Genomic DNA, 22,218 nt, shown 5'->3' with positions numbered 1-22,218 from the left:
TGAAGGTATCAAGGAAGCAGCACGGAATTTAAATCCTTATAATAAAGTCTCAATTTTAAAAACATTCCTCCACAGAATAAAAAGATGACGAACACAAGACATCTCACTTTTTAAACTTTATTATTTTTTAAGCTACATATTAAATTAAGTGTATGTTATTGCTGTGCCTTTACGCAAAAGCTTAATTTGTCAATGGGACGTTGGTGAAATCCACTTTAACGTGCTTGTATCACAACAACCGCTCCTGTCAGTCAACCCCGTCCTACGCGACCCCGCGGTCCAATCACAGGCCTCCTTGCTTTTGACTAGACTTTTAGGGCCAATCGGGAGCGGCCCTTCATCCCTCACCTCTCCAGCCGAGGGGAGGGGGTATGACCTAATTTGGCAGTTCTGACCTTATATGGAGCACCGCCGGGGGGGGCGAGCAGCCGTATGAGGCAGCCTGCTAGTGACACTTTCCCCCAAACTGCACCGTTGACTCTCGGCGAAGGGACGTACAGGCGGACGCGGGGGAAGAGCACACTCGAGACGCACAGATCCGTACTGGTTCGAAGCCCTTTTCACTTCCACGGGAGATCATCCGGAGCAGCTCCGAGGATGTTTGCGCGCTGTGTTGGGTAAATAAATATCAGGACGCACAGCACACCCACGTTGCGTATCCCACCCACCACCCCCTCCACACAAAAACACACAACCTCTCCGCGGCGCGCAGGAACAAGAAGAACCGGGATTGTGCCACTTCGCCGCCGCTTGTGCGCGCTGCCTGCTTGGGGATCCGAACACACGGGGGTTGTAGCTGAATGACACGCAACGTGGTCCGCGTTCAATCCAGCGTGTCATCCAAAGGGGAGAGCTCATCTTGAAGGGAAGAAGAAGGCAGAGTTGAGATTGGACCGGAGCGACGGACCGAGGTGGACCAGTCCCGCTTCCCAGTTTCAGCCCGACGCAGAACTCGCAACGCGGTTTGTGTTCTCGACTCGTTCACTTGTGCAACGTGTTTATGGATTGCTGCGCAGCGACGAGCACCGGGACTTTCAGGCTATACACGCGCACGCACCGATCACGCGGATGCCTTCCTGCGAACTTTGATAGATGTTTGCATTAATGACTCACTGATAAAGAAAAAGCGATTTAAAACAAACGAGCTCAGATAAACTCAGACTGACCTCTGGAGGAAGTGGGAAGCGCCTTTTTTCGTCCGTCCTCTTTTTCCTCTCCAAGACGTCAGGACGGATCTCTATCACCCAGTCTGACTCTGCTCTCTGTGATTTAAAACAAAGACCAAAAAGTGTTGGGAGGATAGCATGGCAATGGTAGTAAACCAGTGGCCAGAGAACATTTCCGCAGATCCGGGGTCGCAGCTCCAGATTTGCGGCCAAGAGCCCGGCGGGGCACCGGGGACCCCCAACGGTTCCACCCCGGGGAACGATGCACTTTCCGGGGACAAGATGTCCAACGTGGACTGCATGGTGTGCGGGGACAAGTCCAGTGGGAAGCATTACGGCCAGTTCACCTGCGAGGGATGCAAAAGCTTCTTCAAGCGCTCGGTGAGGCGGAACCTCACGTACACCTGCCGGGGGAACCGAGACTGTCCAATCGACCAGCACCACCGGAACCAGTGTCAGTACTGCCGGCTGAAGAAGTGCCTGAAGGTGGGCATGCGGAGAGAAGGTAAGGCCACTGCTCTGCTCTGTGGGTGTGCGGGGCATGTCAGCGCGAGCCTGGGGCACGAGGGGCATTTGTTTACAAACGCATTTCTGTGCGTAAAGTTGTTGTTCCCTGTAGAAGGTTAATCTTAACGGGCTGTAAAGTCCGCAAGTAAAACATTTTACTATTTTCAAACAGCTGAGGCGCTTGTTTCCAAAGCAGCGTCACTTGGTTTATTGCTTTTCTATAATAAGAATGAGCAGTTGTTTTTTTTTGCAACAACTTTTAAAGACAGCAGATTATTTCCTTTAGTAGAGGGAGAAAAAAATAAATTAAAGAAAAATTTTGGACACATGTAGGTTTGGATTGGGAAGTGTCGCCTCGCCAAGTTCCACTTAACATGTGCAATTGTTACTTATTAATATAAACGTGTCACTCACTTTAAGCAGTTTTTTTTGGCAAATTCTCACTTCTCATGCAATAACCCCCCAAAGTGCCACTGGGAGATTTTGCGTGTAAAACACGCACCGTGCGAGCTGCGCGCCTGCAGACCCAAAGGTTGTGTGCGCCTCATTCAGTTTGTTCCACGGCCGCTGTTATTATGAGTCAACAATCCGCCAGCACCACCTGCGCTTATTTCACATTCATCTACCGAGTCCGAGGCCATTCAGCCCCGATGCGCCCCGCTCCGTCAAATCCCCCCGCTCCGTCAAATCCCCCCTTTGTCCCCCTGTTTTAATTATGCTGTTTGCTCACCGACACCCAGAGCCGCCATAAGAAGATGCCGCTGCATTTGTTGTGTTGTGTTGGATTAGCCACGGGTCAGTTGGTGCCAAAGAGGAGCAGTGGCCCCGTGCTGGTGAAGAGGAGCGCTTTCCCCCTTATTAATTATCATGCTTGCAGCGACACCCAATTAAAGGGAGAGATGCGATGGTGCATATTTTATAATGTTACGAAAATTGGAGCTAAAAGTCGAGATACTTTTACGTTTGTTCGTGTCTCCTGGTTTAGAGGAAGTGAGGGTCTGGTTTTTCTGTAATTTTCTCGTTTGGAGATTATTCAAAAAGTCAAAAAGAATTGTCTTTAAATGCAAACACACACACAAACACATCTACACACACACACACACACACACACACACACACCCAGGTGAACCAGTTATCCTCGAAACTCTTTAATGAACATATCACACTTGGCCTCTTTAATTTCCCCTCTCGGGGGACTGAATGGTCAGCTGCAGCCTTGTGCTCCCGCGAGCTGTGTTGCTCAAGGACACTTCGGCAGGACGTTGAAGGACAGTGTCTCCACAAGGACCCCGCTGCCACTCGCTCTCTGCCTGAGCCAAAATGTAAATGTGGAGACGGTGGAAATACCCGCACTGCTCCATTGAGAGGAAGGGATGATGCCTCGAGGGTTACCGCCAGTGCACTACACTGTGACTGTGTGTGTGTGTGTGTGTGTGCACGCTCGCCACACGCAAAACGCACGCTCCTGACTGAATGAATCTTTAATCGCCTGACGCGCTCAACGTTTTTACTGCACAAAATATCCACCGTCATCCTTGAAACGGAGATGAAGTGAGAGATACAAATTTAGTTTCAAACCAGTTGTTGCGCTGCTTCCTCTTACTTGTAGATAAATAAACTTTCAGTGAGAATCCTGAAAAGCAAATATGTGTTTAATATAAATAGTTTCACTGTCAGTGGTGCATCATTGAACTTTGTGCAGTGTGACCTTAAAGCCCTGCAGGATTCACATTGAGAAGTGAGCCTGTTCTCACACTTCAGTCATTCCCACTGATAATGATGTGCATATAGGCACAGAGCATTTTCAGAAAAAGATTTAAATTCACTCAAAATGCTGTTAGACATGTTATTCATTCACAGTCACTCGACTTCTTGCTGATCATTTTCTGCAGTTGCTGTATTTGTATGAAAAGCACTTGTGAGTGCGCTGAGCTCATCTGGGGCGTTTGAGGTCAGTGGGATTAAACGGTGTCCTTAAATCCTCTTTGTCGCCTGACTTCTGTTCCTCACCCATCATTTGTCTACTTAGGACAAATTTTGCAAAGCACGCTCCCTTAATTCTTGCAGCAAAAAAAACGAAATAACACCAACTATTTCAATTTAATAATTAACTGCCACAGTTATAAATGAGGCTGAGAATATAATGCATTTGCTCTTTAAAGTCACAGGTGATCATTTGTCTTTCTGGTAGTTAATAAAACCTTTAGGATGTCGAAAGTACAAAACGGTCAGAAATAAACATAGTAATTAATCAATTGTTGAACCCCTGCAGCAAATTAAAGAAACGCTGTATCCTTGTTTTTAACAGTTAAATTTGCCAACTGAAAAAGTGTCAGGACGGTTAAAGCAAACAGCCTCGATCGTGCATTAATGCACTAATATTTACATTATATTGTTCAACAGGTTCACGTGAGGCTGTCAGGGGAGCTCTGTGTTTGTTTTCAGCTGTTATCAGAGGAGATATTTGCATTTGTTTGATATCTTCCATTTCATCCATATCCAAAAGTCGGTGGGAGGCAGCGGATGTGGATGATTCACAGGTTGTTGAGCCGGAGAAGGTTGACTTGTGCAGCCATTTTTACTTAACTCTGACATCTTTGGGTCACCGTGTACTTCACATCTCCACAAAGTGAGCACCATTGCAGCTCTTACAGGAGTCGGCTGTGTTCACTAAAGATCCTGCAGTTTTCAGGCAGTGGAGTTTTAATACTTTAGTAGACTTTAATATCGCTAATACTGCTGCGTGACTTTTCTGTTTAGACCACATTCATATTTAGCTGCTGAGACGTGATGAAAGTTTCATGAGAGGACTGCCTCAGATTTAGGAGCCATTTGCTTTCAACTGTGTTTTTTTTTCCTTCCCTTCTCCCCGAAGGCGACACTTGACCTCTTTCTGTAGACTGCTGTGAAGAACATAATATCATTTGTTGGAGACTTTTATTCCCTGCGCCGCCCTCAGTGGGAATCAAACCCACTAAAACCTTTAGCAGCGTTAGTGTCATTGTCTCACCGCGCAGCTACACAGAACCTCCGCTTGTCAGTGCAGTTTGCTCGCTGGGCACGAGGCAGAGAGGAGCAGAGAATCGGCCTGACAGCTCTTTTGAACACGAGTGAACGTTTTTTAGTTTTGAAACGCTCGCACGAGGATGAGCGACTGACCCAAGTACACGTGTGGCAGTGTTTTTGCTGTGCGGGTGCACGGTGATAATGTCATCGTGTCAGTCGTGTGTGTATCTTGGAATCACAAGGCCCCGGGGCAGCTGTTTGCACACAGACCCACACACACACACACAAAGCTTAGCAGAGTGTGGTGGTAGTAAATAGTCCCAACATCCTTTTGTAGCACAGGAATCCGTCATATACCCACAATCAACACACACACACACACACAAACACACACACACATACACACAGTAACCCGCACTGCACTTGAACAAAATACCAACAGAAGCAGAGAATATAGGTCAACCAAAACTAAAACATTAATAACAGATGGGCTCGAGTCAAAGTCCAAATGTGTGAAGCATCCAGGGCCTCTCCAGTGAGTAAACACCCCCACACCGGAGCACTAAAGCCTAACGGACAGAGCCTACTGACTAATCCATTCTCCCACAGTGTGCTCGTGACAGCCGGCAATCTAACAGCAAAACCACAGCAGTCCCTTCTCCTCTGGCTCCTGAAAACCTTCACTCATCCCTGTAACTCGGCCATCGACACATCAAATAGTGAAACAATCCCCACGCTGACGTATCGCTCAGTCCCTCACAGCCTCGGTTGAAGTGCTACAGCGACTTCAAGGCTAACTTCAATATCACAGAGACACACGTGGGCTGTGTTTTAATGCCACATCACGGTGAAGAGGTCGTCACATGACTCGCACCCGAGCTCCTCACTACACTTTTCCTCCGGTTTCACTAATGGGACAAAGGTAAACGTAACGTGACCTTCTCGCTCGATCACTCCATCACACACACACACACACACACAGACTCGGGGCTGTTTTTACCTGCGACACAAGTAGCTCAACCTGTTTCTGTCTCTCAGTCGGGTCACTTGTAAAAACATGCGGTCAACTAAAGAGGCGCAGGACGTGTCGGTGGCTGTCAGGAGCGTTTAACCCCGGCGAGGCTTCTCCTCCCGTCCGCAGCACACTCGCTCTCTAATGGAGCACCGAGGGGAAACTGTGCACATCTATATTTTAGAGATTTAGCTGATGATCTTATTCATGCTCGCTGGGTGGGAGTGTAGGAGGAGTGCACAGGAAGAAGATGATGAAACCAAAATGCATGATTTCATCGAACCTATTTGTATTAAAAACGATATGGTGGTCAATCACTTCTTTTACTTGTAAAGACGTTACTCTCTGACCACAGTTATATTATTTAGAAGTCTGTTTACGCTCTCTCTCGCCCTGCAAACGCAATAGTTTGAATTATTTGTTGATGTTTTCCTCCACCATCCCAATTCAATAGATATGGGAATGTTTACCAATGCTACAAAAAGTTATTTGCCAAACAAAAATCAGATAAAACCCCCTAAACAATTCAGCATGACATAGCATAGCATTGAAACATATGGTTGTTGAAAGTGTTGTGGGGGAACTGGTTCTTTTTAAAATCCCTTATTCAGCATCATAATCTCTCAAAACCTTAAATAACTCAAGTCAGAGTTCGTGGCTTTAGTTCGAGATGAGGAAAAACAAACACACAAATTCACGAAGCCCAAAAGCTGCTTGAGTAACACGTGTGCAAACAGCTGGAAGCACAAGCCTCTTCTCCACAGTCACAGGCATGAACGTCTCCCTGCTCTGACCCTGGGTGGCAAATAAAGAGCAGAGGGAAGGGTGGGTGGGGGTGGGGGGGTGAGTTTAACTAAGGATATAGCCTGAATCAGAGTACTGGGGTGAATTTGGTTTCCTAATTAATTCAGGAACTGTCTCATCAAAGTACGACAGAGAGAGAGAGAGAGAGAGAGAGAGAGAGAGAGAGAGAGAGAGAGAGAGAGAGAGAGAGAGAGAGAGAGAGAGAGAGAGAGAGAGAGAGAGAGAGAGAGAGAGAGAGAGAGAGAGAGAGAGAGAGAGAGAGAGAGAGAGAGAGAGAGAGAGAGAGAGAGAGAGAGAGAGAGAGAGAGAGAGAGAGAGAGAGAGAGAGACTGAGGCGACCGCACAGTGAAGCTTCCCTCTCTCCTCACGCGAGGCTCCTCTTCCTCCATGTGTCTGTCTCTCTCCGTCTGCGTCACCCTTTTCCCCTAGCTCTCGTCATGTGTGTGTCTGTGTGTGTGTGTGTGTGTGTGTGTGTTTCTGTGTTTGTGTGTGTGTGTGTGTGTGTGTGTTCTGATTGTGTTTGTGTGTGCTCGTCTCACGTTAGCCTAATACCTCCACTCGCTCACGGTCCACAGAGTTGGAATTTGTCCAGTGTACAGGTGATTTAATTCTCCATCGTTTCTCCAAAGACTGGGGAGGAAGAGGAATATCACACGTTCTAGTTTTAAACTCTTAAACACACACACCTCACTTTTATATTCGCAACTAATACAAACACTTTTTGGCCACCTGGGGGCAGCAGAAACAAGGTGTAAGTAACCCCTAGCATATTAACGCCTAATAAATAATAAGACTAACATGTTAAAACATTTGAATAAAAACTTAAATATTGCGTACCATCGTGATATAACATTTGTTTCCTATCTGTGTGTTGTAGTTATTTCCCAACAATGCACATTCCGGCAAGCTGAGAATCTCATTTCTTCATATCTGTCATATAACAGTAATATTTAACTTTTTAAAACCAGTGTTAACAATTTTTTAACATCGAGTGGTTCAACAAAAATGTTGTTTTTATTTTAAGAAAAAAGAAAACACAGCTGAAAAACGCTAAAATGTTCGGTCGAGCTCGGGGTATTTGTCACAGGAGCGCCCCCTGCCGTGTGCAAGTAGAACTCTTTTGAATGTAGAAATATGGGTTATAGCAGGACAAAGTGTAAACCGAAGAATAGCTTATCATGAGAGCCGGCTCTTGCTCAACAGCAGAACAATGACTCAACCAATGGGGTTGTTTTAACCATAGTTATAATCAGGATCTTTACATACATATATGTAAATATGTAAATAACATCTTTGGCTTTCATGGCGATTTCCCTACTTTTCTGTGAAAGCAAATATGTGCTGTTGTCATATTGTGCTGGAATGTCCGATGTTGTGGACTGCGACGGGACATTTTCTACAAAGAGTCCAAAGACCACAGCTGGGTCAACAAAAAACACCCGCAAATCTGAGAACGAGCCCAGCAACAGGTCCGAAGCCTTTTACCAGGTATTCAAACTCTCCTCGGTTACATCGCGTCTTTATCTCCAACTCTCTCCTGGTTTACACATTAGCTCATCTCGGCCTCTATCTGCCTCTGACCTGGAGGGGTCAAAGGTCAGGGCCAGAATAAAACCAAGGGGGCCACGGGGATATGAGCACAGAATACACAGAGGAAATGATATGTACTAGATTTGGGTTTTGATATTTTGTTGATTGTAACAGGGGTTTTAGCTATTTGATGTTTGGTAGACTGCAGATTTCGAATGTTGTTAATCCCTCTCATTAACACACACAGACACACACAGACACACACACGCACACACACACTCAACTGAGCTGCAGCGCCGTTTGACACAGAAACGCATGCGAGGGTTCACGTCGGGTCACGGGTTTATTTTCCTCTCTCTCTAGCCGGAGCGTCAGAAATTGAAAAGCTACTTATTAAACACAACCGTCGGACTGAGCCCAACGTGTAATGCCATGCGTGTTGTCCCGGCACCGTGACCTTTCAGTCCAAATGTTTATAGGCCTTAATTGTATTTAGCTGCTGTAATTCCACTAACAGTCTGACCCAGAGGCTAATCCAGGGCAGCCAGGCAGCGAACCGTGCACTTTGCCAGCTGCCATTTGCTGAAGTGGCATTTTGAAAGTCGCAGCTGAAATGTCCCAGGGTGCCTCTGTTTGCGTGCACTTTCCTCCCCCGCCTCGGTGTCGTGCCCTCATTCCGTGCCCTACCTACACGGCAGGGGAGGAGACGGCACTTGGGATGTTGTACCCAAGTAAAAGCTATGAGATAAAGAGCACAGCACAAAGTATGAAAAATTCATTCTTCCGATAACACAAGTAATTGTTGATTTGTACGTCCGTCCCTGCTCCTCAGGAGGTTTTTTACTCTGGATTTTGGTGGATTTCCATTTGGATTCCTACTAATTGTCTTGGTCAGCATTAAATAACTGTATATTTAATAGTTGTCTGGCTGTTTTGCCATCTTAACGTCCAATGATTGGCTCAGCCAATTACTTTAAGCCATAATCCACCTCGGACCAATTAAGAAGCACGAAACAGAAGATGGCACACGCCCAAATCTGACTGTATACTCCCCCCCTCCCTTCATTCTCCATCTCTCCATCTCTGACCTTGGTTTCCTTTTTTTATCCCCGGGCATCTGCTTCTCTCTAATGTCATTTCTGTCTCTTTCACTCGCCCTCGCTGCCGTCCTCCTTGTCAAACTACTTCTTCTCTCCGTCCTTACACTTGTCCCTTTTTTCTCTCCGTCGCTTTGGACCTTTCCATAATCCACGCTCTGTCTCCCCTTTCCTCTCTCTCTCTTTCTCTCTCTCTGTCTCTCTCTCTCTCTCTCTCTCTCTCTCTCTCTCTCTCTCGCTTCCTTTTTGTCGTCCAGCTGCTGGCGAGGAAAACAACAAGAGAGCAATGTGTCTCATTCCGACGTAGTCAAGTGCTCTGCCGCTCAGCCACGAGTGCCCCCCCCACAATGAGGCTTTTGAAAAGTCAAGAGGATCAAGTAGATTCGCCGCCATCTGCAGGATTAACCATTAATCAATATGAAAGCAGATTAATAAACTGTGAATTTGAAAATCAGCGACATGAGAGGCAGCAGCGTCCCAACAGGTGGTGGAGTTTGTGGCTTGTCACAGAATATGTGTTGAATTTGATAAAGTCTCCACGGAGCTCGGGTCCCATTGGGTTTTACAGCTCGTCCAGCGCAGGACAGCCAGCGGACATCGCTCTGTGGTCGGGCGGAGACGACCAGAAGAAGTGGAAACCAGGTTGTTCGGCCCTGGAGGAGATGTTTTCAGATGAAACCGGTTAACAAGCAGTGACAGGGTGACAGTTTTAGGTCAGGGGGGTTCTCAGCTCTGGATTCGGACAGTCAAGGAAAGATGTTTGGTGTTTCAGATTGACTGACTAAGGAGGGACTCGCTCCAACGAAATGTCCACAGGGAAGATGTTGGTTTGTCTTTTGTCCCAACAACCAACATTTGTTTATTCAGACCATGAACATGATCTCTCCCTAGCCTTTTACCCACTGTTATTACTGCACCAGTAATTAAATACTTATTTTTAGACGAACCTTGATCTTTTCTCTAATCAAAGCATTTCTGAGCTGAAACCTGACCGTGACGGTAACGACCGTGTTTTCACAACAGTGACTCGTAAAGAATCTGTGAGGAACGACAGCGTCCATGTTGATGAGAGCGGCCGAAACAAGATTCATGTAAGAGGCAGGGGTGGATCCAGGGGCGGGGCCAGGGCCAGCTGAAATCTGATTGGCCCCTGAAGTGCCCCGGTCTAGCTACTTAATATTAAAGCTTCAGGGCCAACAGTTGGACATGTAATCGACCCCTTGGTGTCAACTGTGGCCCCTGAATCAGAAGAATCCTCGCTCCGCCACTGCCTGGAGAACTTGTTGAGTCTTTCACAAACCAGAGCTACAGGGCACCTCAACGTGCCTCAAGGGAACACAACTTCCTCCGTGGCTGCACAGAGCTGCGTTTTTTTAATTTTCCCACTTGTTTTGTGAAATCCTGCAAAGACAGACACGTGTGGCTAATCTGGCAATCGAGTAACAAGGAATGTCCCCGTTGTGCAACGCTGTGTCTGTGACAGGCAACACCTCCTCTCAGCTCAGCCCCAGCCAGACGGCTCTGTTTGCCCAAGGAGACCACATTCTTTTTTTTTTTCCGGGACACACAAGTTGACACAAGTCGACAAAGACAAAAAACCAATAGTTTCGAGGTCAACACCTTTTGTGCAGAAGTATTTTTTTTTCCTCGCCTCGCGGGTCAGGCTAAAATTAAAGGCATTTTTATAACGCTCCTGAGTGATTTGACCTCTCGCTCTTCACGACGTGCCACAGTGCGTTCAATTGACACAGCTGCTGTGGGGAGGTGACAGGTGATGCCCAGTTAAAAGCATTTTTCCAAACCCCTCCTTTCTCCGCCCACCCCCCCGCTCGCTCCACCTCCTGCCTCCACCTGTCTCCTCATGTAAACCCCCGCTCTATCGCTCTCTCTCTCTCTCTCTCTCGACTATATTCAAACACATTGAACTCTTCTCCCTCTCTCCCCTCTTCCTGCTCCCTACCCCCTCAACTTATCACCTCTCACTCTCTCTCCCCCTCCGCCTTATCTCACCATTTCACCCTTTTACCTCATTTCTTCCCCTCTCTCGCCCTCCCTCCCCCTCCCCCTTAATTTCCATTGCCTCGCTCCCCTTTCTCACCCGCGCTGTGTAACAGTAGATGGAGTTATTAGTCAGACAGTGGGGATGACTGAACAGGTGTTTTCCAAATGGGCCTTTGAGCACTCGCCGCATCATCATCACTCCACACGAGGAGGGGGCTGGTGGACATATGTGTGTGTGTATTAATGTGTGTGTGTGTGTGTGTGTGTGAACACGAGCTTTGGCCTCTGCGTGCTCCTTTGTGCCTCAGGCGGAGCCATTTGCCATTGGGGGGGGGCGGCAGCGGGGCAGTCGATGTTACTGTATTTATGTGTGTGCGTGTGTGTGTGTGTGTGTATCTGCGGGTGCAAAACATATGTAGGTGTGAAGTAGTGTTATAACTTCACCAGCTGCTGCTCGTCATTACTCATTGATGCACAGCAGACGTACAGAGCGGCTTCGGTTCGGCCACTTTCCGCCGAACAGACGAGCGCTGACATATTTAGGAGTCGGGAGAAAATGTTTCTTTACTTTTCGCCCCTTCGACCCCTTTCTGCAATCCCCCCCACCCCCCTCTGCCCCCAACCCGTCACATTTGACACACCCAATTTACTTCTTTCTTCCCTTCTCTTCTGTCTCCCCCCCCCCCCCCCCCCCCCCCACCTCTGTTCCCACCACCTCAATTTCCATGCGGGCTGACTGTGCAGAAGCCGTTTGGATGTAATCCAGGTGCACGTGTATCAAATACTGTCACAGCCGGCCTCCTGAATAATAAAGGTGTATAAAAACCTGATGACAGATATTTACTGTCTGTTGAAAGGCGTCGACCGGACTAACAATGAAGTCATACGTCCAGGAGGGAAAGGGTCACATGATGTTGAATTAAAGTCCAGATGTGCACGTCTGAATTCTCATGTTCTATTTGTCGTCTTTTTTTCAGCAGTACAACGAGGACGCACATCGAACTCCCAGACCAGCCCTGGACAGTACCTGACCAACGGCACCGACCCGTACAACGGCCAACCCTACCTCTCCGGGTTCATCTCTCTGCTGCTGCGCGCCGAGCCCTACCCCACGTCCCGCTACGGGGCCCAGTGCATGCAGGGAAACAACCTGATGGGCATCGAGAACATCTGTGAGCTGGCGGCCAGGCTGCTGTTCAGTGCCGTAGAGTGGGCCAAGAACATCCCCTTCTTCCCGGACCTGCAGCTCATGGACCAGGTGAGTTGGTCTTCTGGACCGGAGTTTAATCTACAGGTCTCTTATTTTACCCTTTTCTGGGGTTTTATTTAAACACCATGATAAATATTGACATCACTCTCCTGCTTCCCTCTGGAGCTCTACAAGCACTGGACTTGTTTGTCCGACTTGTAGGTTCTGTGGTCTGAGTCCTGCAGCAGGTCTTTACTCGCCGCGGCTTAATTCCTACAGGTCACTTCTGCAGTTTCAGAAAGAAAACCTGCCACCAGCATCACCACAGATCAAACACACAAACAGCCCATTCCATACAGACAGGTTTAGAACTGCCTCAGTGTCGAGAAACAGAGTGGCTTGCTTGTTTGCTCGGAGTCAGATGAATAGACTGAGGCCAGTGTCTTGTGTACAGGAAGCTGACAGCAGCTGTTTCGCTTTACTTATCATAAAGACTGGAAACAAGAGAAAACACTTTTCCAAAATAAAAAAATAAACATAAAAAGCAGAAATTAACAATTTGAATAAATTTGAATTGCATTTTTTTTTGATCGCCACAGAAAAAGAAATCAGTTCAGTTATTATTTACTGAGGGAAAGAAACTCTCTCTAGTGACATTTAATATGGATGCAGATTTACACCGGCTGTAAAGTCTTGGCACAGTAATTGCTTGACCTATAAATATTCAAATGCACCTTGGGAGACACGGGCACCAGAAATACAGTATGTCGTGCTATAGTTGCACCGTATCATTAATATATCACTGAGGTCATGTCAACACGTTGAATATATCTGATCTTCCAAGTGTCACAATTGTACCAGTGGTTCAGTGGTTACTTACATTGAATTATCTTATAGCTTCACTGAGTCTAGACCTAAACATATTAAGTGCCATATAAATATATCACCATATTCCTTTTTTGGGTAATTGTGACTTTAAATTGAATCATTTAGTGTTTTAAATCTGAAGCTTTAGAAAACTTTCCTTGTACCAACGTTCTGCAACTTATCTAAGAGAAAATAAATAATACTCCAACGCACTGACCTCATCGTGACCCTGTGAAGCTGTGAGATATTCAGGTGTTTAACTCCCTTTTCCAGAAAGGGTTTATTGTATGTTTCCGATAAAGTTATTCATTCATGAATTTATAAATAATTACAGGACTTGCTGTATTGTATCAGTGCGTGAAAGAGGCTCCTGTTCTGAAAAAAGATAATATAGTGATCAAATTGGTTTCCTGCTGACTATCAACAATTCCCTTCCTGCAAATAACATCTCTGTATCATCTTTATTCTAGGTGGCGCTGCTGCGTATGTCATGGAGTGAGCTCTTCGTCCTCAACGCCGCCCAGTGCTCCATGCCGCTGCACGTGGCCCCTCTGCTCGCCGCGGCCGGCCTGCACGCCTCGCCCATGTCCGCAGAGCGCGTGGTGGCCTTCATGGACCACATCCGCGTCTTCCAGGAGCAGGTGGAGAAGCTGAAGGCCCTGCAGGTCGACACGGCCGAGTACTCCTGCCTCAAGTCCATCGTGCTCTTCACGTCCGGTGAGTTTGAATGAAGCACGTGACCTGTAGCAACATGTCTGCCCTTCCAGTCGTATTTCTTTCACTCCCCTCGCACAAATCCAGACTCACGGAGGATTATGGGTAATTTCTGATGTCAACAAAGACATCCCCTTTCTCCTGTGAGTGTATTTACTATTGCTCAGGTAGAAGTGGGGGGGATTAGCGGGCAGCTGAGCCGACTTGAGCTGGCACAGGAGAATTCATGTCAACACTTGGTCGCCGGGTATCAAAGCACAAGTAAACAGCTTAACCAGCAATAGAGAGGGGGACAGACAGGAGGGTCACTCTGTGCATTTTAAAGGCCAACTCCTGCAGTCATTCTCTTTATTAGAAGGAGTTACAAACATATTTATATCTTTATAAACATGAAGACATCAGCCACACTCTGCTAAAATCCCCCTATTGTGATATTTACCTTTCAAATCTGAATTAATCCCCCTTGTCTCAATTCTATCTATTTTGACCTAATAACAGAAACATATGTGTCTGTTTGTCTCTAAATCCGCATTAAACAACAAAGCACACTGGGCTGACACCCTCACCCAGTCGCACTTTGACATCCCGCTGAGCCACACACGAGATTAAATCAAAATGTAATGGTTTAACATCTCCAGGAAACCCAGGAGTTGGGCCCTGTTGTGATTCTGCTCATACACAGCCCCTGTTGAGGCTTATCCCAACAGTCACTGGGTTCCAGTGCCAGCCAAAATACTGTCACATCTGGGGATACTTCACCGAGAGATCATGCTTTGTGACCCAGGGGCGAAACGGATGGTGAAGGAGCCAACACTGAGATGTGCATTGTGCGTTCTTTCTGTCGCACGTTCCCTCTTTTCTCCGTTGCATGGCCTGTCAGATCCACTCTGTGTACAGATCCAGTGTCTTTTCCTCCGTGCGTGGGGCCGGCTGCAGATCCACCTCTCTCTTCTCTCCCCTGCTTCCATCAGCCGTCTCTCCTTCATGATCCCATCTATTATTGAAACCAGTCAACCAGCCCTCCTCTCTAAGCTCCCCCCAAGCCCAGCCCAAGCCCCAGGACCCCCACCCCCAACCCCACCATGGGAGTTGAATTATATATGGTGGGTGAGACGGAGGAACCGCCAGAGCCTCAGCCGTGACCTACATAACCCCTGTAGCCCTGAGCATCCCATGTGACTGCTCTGTGTGTGAGCAGATGTACCCACATGTACACTCATCGCCAAAACCAAGCTGCACATCTTGCCCAGAGACTCCAGGAGACAATGCATTTAGTGAAACGTGCAAAAATCAAGAGAAATCTGAATGTGACGGAGTCGGACACCGACACACGCACACACAGCTAGACGGGGCCCGTTAATAAACCTGCCCACGAGAGACCTGGTGGGACGAGCTAATCAGCTCAGACAAACACCAATCGTCTCTCACCTCCCTCCCTCAGCTCCCCCCCGCGAAGCCCAGTCCCATCAAGCCACATCAGTGAACCGGGCGTCTCAGGCCTGCCACCCTGATCTCTCACCCCCTTTGACCCGGTGCGTGCCCAAGGATCAGACAAAAGATCACAGCGCTTGGCGTGGCCGGGCGCCCACGGAGCGGCCGCCTTGGCACGCAAAGTGGTTTCACTCACACAGACCGCTTCGCTAATCCCAACCAGACACTGACCACCTTGTCACGCAGGACCCAAAATAGCGGCTCAACTGAAAACAAAATGGGGAAAGAAAGGAAAAAAAACTGTTCAGTTGACCCCCCCCCCCCCAAAGTGGAGGGAGCTGCAGCTGGAGAGGGAGCAATTATTCAGCCAGAATGATGAGGGGTGGTGGCCGACGGGGTGAGGAGGGGTTTACACGCTTGATTCAAATGTAAAGTAAATTATATTATTTTTTTTGGTGTCAGAAACCCAGCAGGGCAGAGTTTACACAGGGGTGAGATCAAAGTGTGAGGTGACAAAGGGGAAGAGCGATGAGAGATGACAGGATCGAACCCACGGGCCGAGGCCTTTTTAGACCGAGAGAATGAGCTGCAGAAGAAATTGCCCTCATCGTAAAAACCTGTCTTCCAAACGAGGGTTCACCGAGGGGCCAGAGACAAAGAGAGGTGCACGTACAGTATGTGGCAGAGTACAGTAAAAATGTGTGTTTGTTTTGAGTTCACACATCTCTGACCTCCTTTGTTAAATCCCCTGTGCAGCCCCCCCCCCCCCCCCCCCCCCCCTCACCCTCGCGCACACAGGGTGTGAAAAGTATCGCGCGCAGTGTTACACACTCTCTCATCTGTGTGAGACTCTTGCCGAGGCAGGAGGTGAGGGAGGCGTGAGAAGGGTGAGGGCAGAACGTGACCTCCAGCCGAGGGGAGAGGGGAGAGCTTTAGTGTGAGCTGAACACCGTCCACGGGGGTGTAGGAGATCGTACCTCTGCAGTGACGACCTCGATTCTCCCAACACCGTTTTTTCTGACCTGAGGAAGTTGCAAGAAGAAAACCTTTCACCTCTTTATTGTATTTTTATTACTCTTCTATCTGATATCCTGATCAAACATGATATTCGAGTGATAACGTCCTTGATACAAGTCATGTGGGACATCACTTTCTTGCAGGACATCTTATCAACGACACTTTCCCCTGAAGCCACAAACTAATCCTCTTTTTCTTGCTCTTATGTAACCTTGCTTCTTTTTGTCTCTTAGCTAAACTTGACTATTAACTATTAATATTCTGTTCTATATGTCACCACTCTACATATACACGCTTTACATGTGCTGTCAACGTTATACCTGATTTCTCTGCATAATTTTTTATGTTATTTCCAATTCCACAAATCTGTGTCCGGCCTCTTCTCACCTTTGCACGGCCACAGGACCATTTACTGTGCTCTCTGATCCCTGCAGCTTTCTCTTAGTTTGATAACCTAATAAACTTGAAATATCTTCCTCTCCTCTAGATGCTATGGGTCTGTCAGATGTGGCCCATGTGGAGAGCATCCAGGAGAAGTCCCAGTGCGCCCTGGAGGAGTACGTCAGGAACCAGTACCCCAGCCAGCCCAACCGCTTCGGACGCCTCCTGCTGCGCCTCCCCTCCCTGCGCATCGTCTCCTCCCCCGTCATCGAGCAGCTGTTTTTCGTGCGCCTGGTCGGCAAGACCCCCATCGAGACTCTGCTCCGCGACATGCTGCTCTCGGGCTCCAGCTACAACTGGCCCTACATGCCTGCAGTGCAGCGCGAGCGGCCCATCTCCCTCCACTATAACGAGAACGGCCCCTGAGGTGGAGCGTCCGACCGAGGAGAAGCTGCGGGAGAGAATATTTCAGGCTCTGCTACTCGTCCATCCATCTTTACTTCTCTTCATTCTCTGCGTTCAGTTTCTCAGCTCTCCCAGAGGAAAGGCGCCTTCCTCTCCATTCCACTCAAAACTCCGCCCTGACGGTGCAGTCAGCTACCGTCCAGGTCACACAAGCCAGCCAATCACACGCCTCGGGCCGCTGCAGGACCCTGCTGGCCCGCCGCAGCCCCATCGCTCGAGCTGGACTGGTTGGTAGAACGGGTTATTGCACAGTTCACCAGCAGGTCTGTTGGACTCGCTTCAGATGTCACTCTACAAACCCCCCCGATGCAAACAGAGGCTGCAAAAGACAATAAAGATTTGCTCCACTGTCGGTGCTATGCCTTCATCTACAGAGGCGGTGAACGAGCATCAGCAGCGCGGCGAATACCGAGCAAGGGCTTTGCCAATGGGACTCTATCACTGAGAGCACAGCCCCCCCCCCCCCCCCACCCCCGCTGTGTATTCACCAACTTTTGAAAAGAAAACCAGAAGCCATTAAAAAAAGAAAACTACAAAAAAAGAGACAAATGCCAAAATGTCTTGGACTTTTGCAGAGGACATGTTTTATTGTGTGTTTGTATTAGCACTGTTTATATTGAGAGAAAAACTCATGATTGTGTTCATATGTACAGTTCACCGTTGATTCATAGGCATCTATAGCATATTAGGCTTCAATGGGAAAAAGCTCAGGTTCAAAGGTCGGGTATGGACGGAGGAACACGCCAATATCAGTACAAACAAACACAACAACACTGCAACAATTCACACTAATCAGCAGCCTGTGCCAAAGCTGAAAAAAAACGCATTATCGTTTGGATTATTTTTGCGGTCGTGTTGGTGATGAAAATGTTCTGTTTGGTTTTGTCTATTATTTGACTATATACTTGTTTTTTTTTGGGGGGGGGGGTAGGGGGAGGGAGGGGTCTCAGGGGGCAGAGGAGTTTGTAATAAAATAAATATACAAATTAAAGCTGAGGCACTTGCATTGTAATCCGATCACTCCTGTAATATCACAGCACTGGTAGAGTCTCGCTGCCCTTTGTGTCATTCGATCAGTGTTTATGATTTCACCATCAGTCTATAAACTTCTCACACGATGTTACCACACAGCTCATCTTCACTCTTGTTTTCAATTTAGTCATGATTGTCAATATTGGACCTTTTTTTTTTTTTTTTTGAATTTGGGGAAGGGGGGGAATATTTTTACAAAATTAGCTGTACTTGCCTTAGAACAAACATTTTGTCACTGAGCATTTACTGTATCTTATGACTGTGCCATAATCTCTCGTTACCTGTTATAACAGGTATTATGTCCTGTCAGGAGAGGAATTGAACTCACGTGATGTGAAAATGGAAAACGTGCACCCAAATAATAATAATAATAATAATGTCACCGAAATGCGATGCAAGAGATTTATTTTAGCGCATCAACTTAAAAAAGACGTTTTGTTATTTAACATCATCAGCACTTTCATTTTCCTTGGACCTCATGCAAGTTCTTTTCCACTTCCTGATGATGTTGTCATGTAGGGAAAAACCTCCTGGACTCATTTGAGCTTATCGTACCGATACCGTAGAGAAATGTATCACTAACCTCTGAAAACCTCAGTCTGCGTTACAATAATATCCCAGTTGGACTTATGACTGTGACCTAGTTTAGGAAAATATTTGAAGATGTTTTTTCTTTCTTTCTTTCTTCCCGTCGATGGAAGCAAATTCAGATTTTTTTTTTTCAGACGACCTGTATCACATTTCCAACATGGCACTGTGTCATCTGGGACCGTAGAAATCTGCCTGTTGGTAACAAAGCAATTCACTGAAAGTTTATCCCCCTCGACTTTTGTTTGAAAATATGGAATATCCATTAACTGAAATAAAATTCTGTTGTTCACAGGACGTTTTCTGTTTTTCTCTTTTCAATACAAAGCATCAAGTAAATCCAGCCGCTGTGTAACCATGAAACTATCGTTAATGTCTTTAACAGTTTATACACAACATGAAATGTTTTAGTAATTTCTATTGACCCAATGTCAACAAAGATATTCTCCAGTGCAGTTTATAAATAATTGGTTAAAATGAACTCCTGACTCTGGAAAATTCACGTGAACACTATTTCTACTCTGAAACACGAGTTGCTGAAGTCATCACCCATTAACCAATAAACATTTGATGAATTATATCCTTATTTTAAAAAGTGGTAAAATGATTTGCGGAATCTGACTCACACCTTTACCTTGAGTCATTCCAACTTCTGATTGGTTAGTTCAGACACATGTGCTCTGCAGTCAAACCAGGAAGTGGTCGTTGAAGGTGAACATCGGAAAAGTTCTTCACATGAAACATCAGATTTCTGAACTTGGTAACTTCACTTCATGGCTGTTGGTGTCAGTCGCGTCTGGTTAGAGTGTCTGGACCCAACAGGCTCTAGTTTTTCTTCTGGACGATTCCAGATGAACATCCAGTGGTCGCAGCGGCTCAGAGGATGAAAACAGCTCATGGTTAAGACGAATGACCGACAGGCTACGGTAACTCAGATAACCAGTCTTTACGACTCCAGTGAGTGAGCAGCAACGCGCCTCAGAATGCACAACACGTCCAACCTTGAGCTGGACGGACTAGAGCAGCAGAGGACCTTGTCGGGTTCGACTCTGAGGCTGTGGTGGAGACAGACTGTCCCAGAACTGGACAGATGGAGATCTTTAAAAATACAACCTTGTCCGGTTAATCTGAGACGACCGACACTGTATAGTGTCCGAAGCCAAGTTTATTTAATATTGAATGTATTGCACGTCCAAATTCGACGCTGCACTTCATTGGGACCTTAAACAATACACATGCCAGGGGTGAGGCAGAGAAGATTAACAGATCTCAGGATGTGTGAGCCACAAATAGAGATTCATGGAATAAGTAGACAGGTTATTGGCCCTTAATCCAAAAGTAGATATGAGTTTTAAGATTGAAGCTGCAGATTTAAAAATAAGAAATTTTGCACATAACATAATTCTAATCTTAGTGTTCTTGGATGTTTAAATTCTCTCTACGTATTTCCTGTGTACTTAAGTTTCAAGCTTAGACTTTGGATTGAAGAACAGATATTTTTCTAACCCTGTACTTTATTCAACCGGAGAGAGTTTCCCACTCACAGAAGCCAAAGAAGTGAGTCAAGTAAAACTGTCTGTGAGGAAAGTATTAGTTTCTCCCTGGTTCCAGTTGTACCCTCCCTGCCTCATAAGTGTGCTGGTTGTTTTTAAGCTCTACACTCCCACTTCATAACACAGGCGTTCTGTTATGAATCCGTAGCCTCTCATACATTTTGAAAGCTCCCCCGAGCCACAGAAGACATTACACGATGATTTGTAAAGGCTGAGTATCTCCACTCACAATGACATGAAATCAGTGCAGGGCCTCTTTACAACTTCTGCCTGCTTGATAAGCGAACAGATAAGACAAGATAGAGGATGAGAATAATGAGGCGTCTCTGAAGGGTCCTGTGTGTGAGATTTAAAGGTGAGGGAGGAGATAGCAACCAACTAGAAACCGCTCACCTCACCACTAGCTTTCTGAGCTGGGAATTGAACCTACGGGTGATGACCCGTGTTTGTTCAGGGCCACTGAAGAAACATGTTGGTGCAGCACGGCTCCATGGAAGAGAACCTGCCCCTGATGTAAATATTAATGGTTCATGCTAAAGGCAACAAAAACTCATTGATTCTTAGGGAGCTTCAGGAGCTTAGGGACTAACATGTAGCCCGACTGATAGACGTGGGTCCGTTCGAGTCATGGTTTGGTTTGTGAAAACATTTTCATGGATATTACCGACTTTTGAACCGATTGCAGGAAGTTGAATGACAATCAAACATGGAAGGAGTGTTTGTAGTCTTCACCTCCAATGATATAAAATGTTTAAACGATGGGAATGCTCATTTGGTTGGTAGTAAAACCATAGTGATATTACATTGGCAACAAAATTAAAAGAGTAATTTTTCCATGCACTTTATTCAAAGAAGTGAGCAAATACAAGAGATGAACTGAAAACACACCAGCGTCTGACATACGTCCATCTACAAACCAATCACAGTCATAGTAAAGGTAGACGCAGCCCACATAGGGGATGAAGACAGGACGTACATTATTTCATAGTCAAGCCAAAACCAACCAGATCATGAAAATACAATATATATGCCAGTAAATTCCCCTGAATCACATCCACAATGGATCTTTCAATATCATTCTTAAAAACACACAGATTACAATCTTATCCAATCCAGATGAAAACACTGATTGGCTGCAGGTGTCTACACAGCGTCCGTCCAGAGGAGGAGTTTCTGTTTTTTTAAAATGTCAACTCCAGCGACACAGATTAAACACGTCCATCTCATTTTCACTTGGGACGAATTATTCTGCTGCTCACTTTGATTCCTTTGATTTAATGAGGCAAAGAGGCGCATGGACCAATCAATACTCTGGATCAATCAATGAGTTCAAACCAAGCGGGGGGGTTTCCCCGAACTCATGCTGGGATGAAGCCCAAATGTTGATACAGGCCTGCTCGTTGTGTGACAGAGAGTAAACACACATCATGACCCCGCTGTGTGTGTGTGTGTGTGTGTGTGTGTGTGTATAAGTACAACAGAAGGAGAGAGAGAAAGAACACACATGGTCTTTGACCTTTGGGTTCAAGGTGTGTCAGTAAGCGTGTTTTTGTGAGTGTGTGTGTGTGTGTGTGTGTGTGTGTGTGTGTGTGTGTGTGTGTGTGTGTGCGTGTTCATGTCTGAGTAAATATAGCTGCTGATAGCTCGCGGTGTTAACAGTCGTCCAGAGACCGAAGCCGAGGGACAACAAAAGAAAGTCCGAAAAAGACGAGTACAGGTTCGTGCATTTAGGCTCAGAAACATGTTGTCAAGTTCCTTGTCTCTCACCACACACTCATACACACACACATGGACCCACAATCCTCCCACATGGTGACCTTGTGCCCTTTACTCCCCCCCCCTTCCTCCAACCACCTCC

At 46.6% G+C, this 22,218-nt stretch overlaps 1 protein-coding gene across 2 annotated transcripts; it reads left to right on the top strand.

The window, feature by feature from the left end:
• Nucleotides 1-478: 478 nt before the first annotated feature.
• On the top strand, nucleotides 479-19,104 carry nr2f5 (nuclear receptor subfamily 2, group F, member 5). Of its 2 annotated transcripts, none has more exons than XM_062399243.1 (4): nucleotides 479-1,671; nucleotides 12,104-12,381; nucleotides 13,650-13,896; nucleotides 16,829-19,104. In XM_062399243.1, exons 1-4 carry the CDS (start codon nucleotides 1,305-1,307, stop codon nucleotides 17,146-17,148), a joined length of 1,212 nt encoding a protein of 403 aa, XP_062255227.1. In that variant the 5' UTR covers nucleotides 479-1,304; the 3' UTR covers nucleotides 17,149-19,104. The 2 variants fall into 2 exon arrangements, with proteins under 2 accessions (XP_062255227.1, XP_062255226.1); XM_062399242.1 differs by having other exon boundaries at nucleotides 12,101-12,381.
• Nucleotides 19,105-22,218: the final 3,114 nt, after the last annotated feature.

This window comes from Platichthys flesus, chromosome 11, assembly GCF_949316205.1.
Source record: "Platichthys flesus chromosome 11, fPlaFle2.1, whole genome shotgun sequence".
In the NCBI taxonomy this organism is placed as follows: domain Eukaryota; kingdom Metazoa; phylum Chordata; class Actinopteri; order Pleuronectiformes; family Pleuronectidae; genus Platichthys; species Platichthys flesus.
This window is presented reverse-complemented; position numbering and strand designations above follow the sequence as displayed.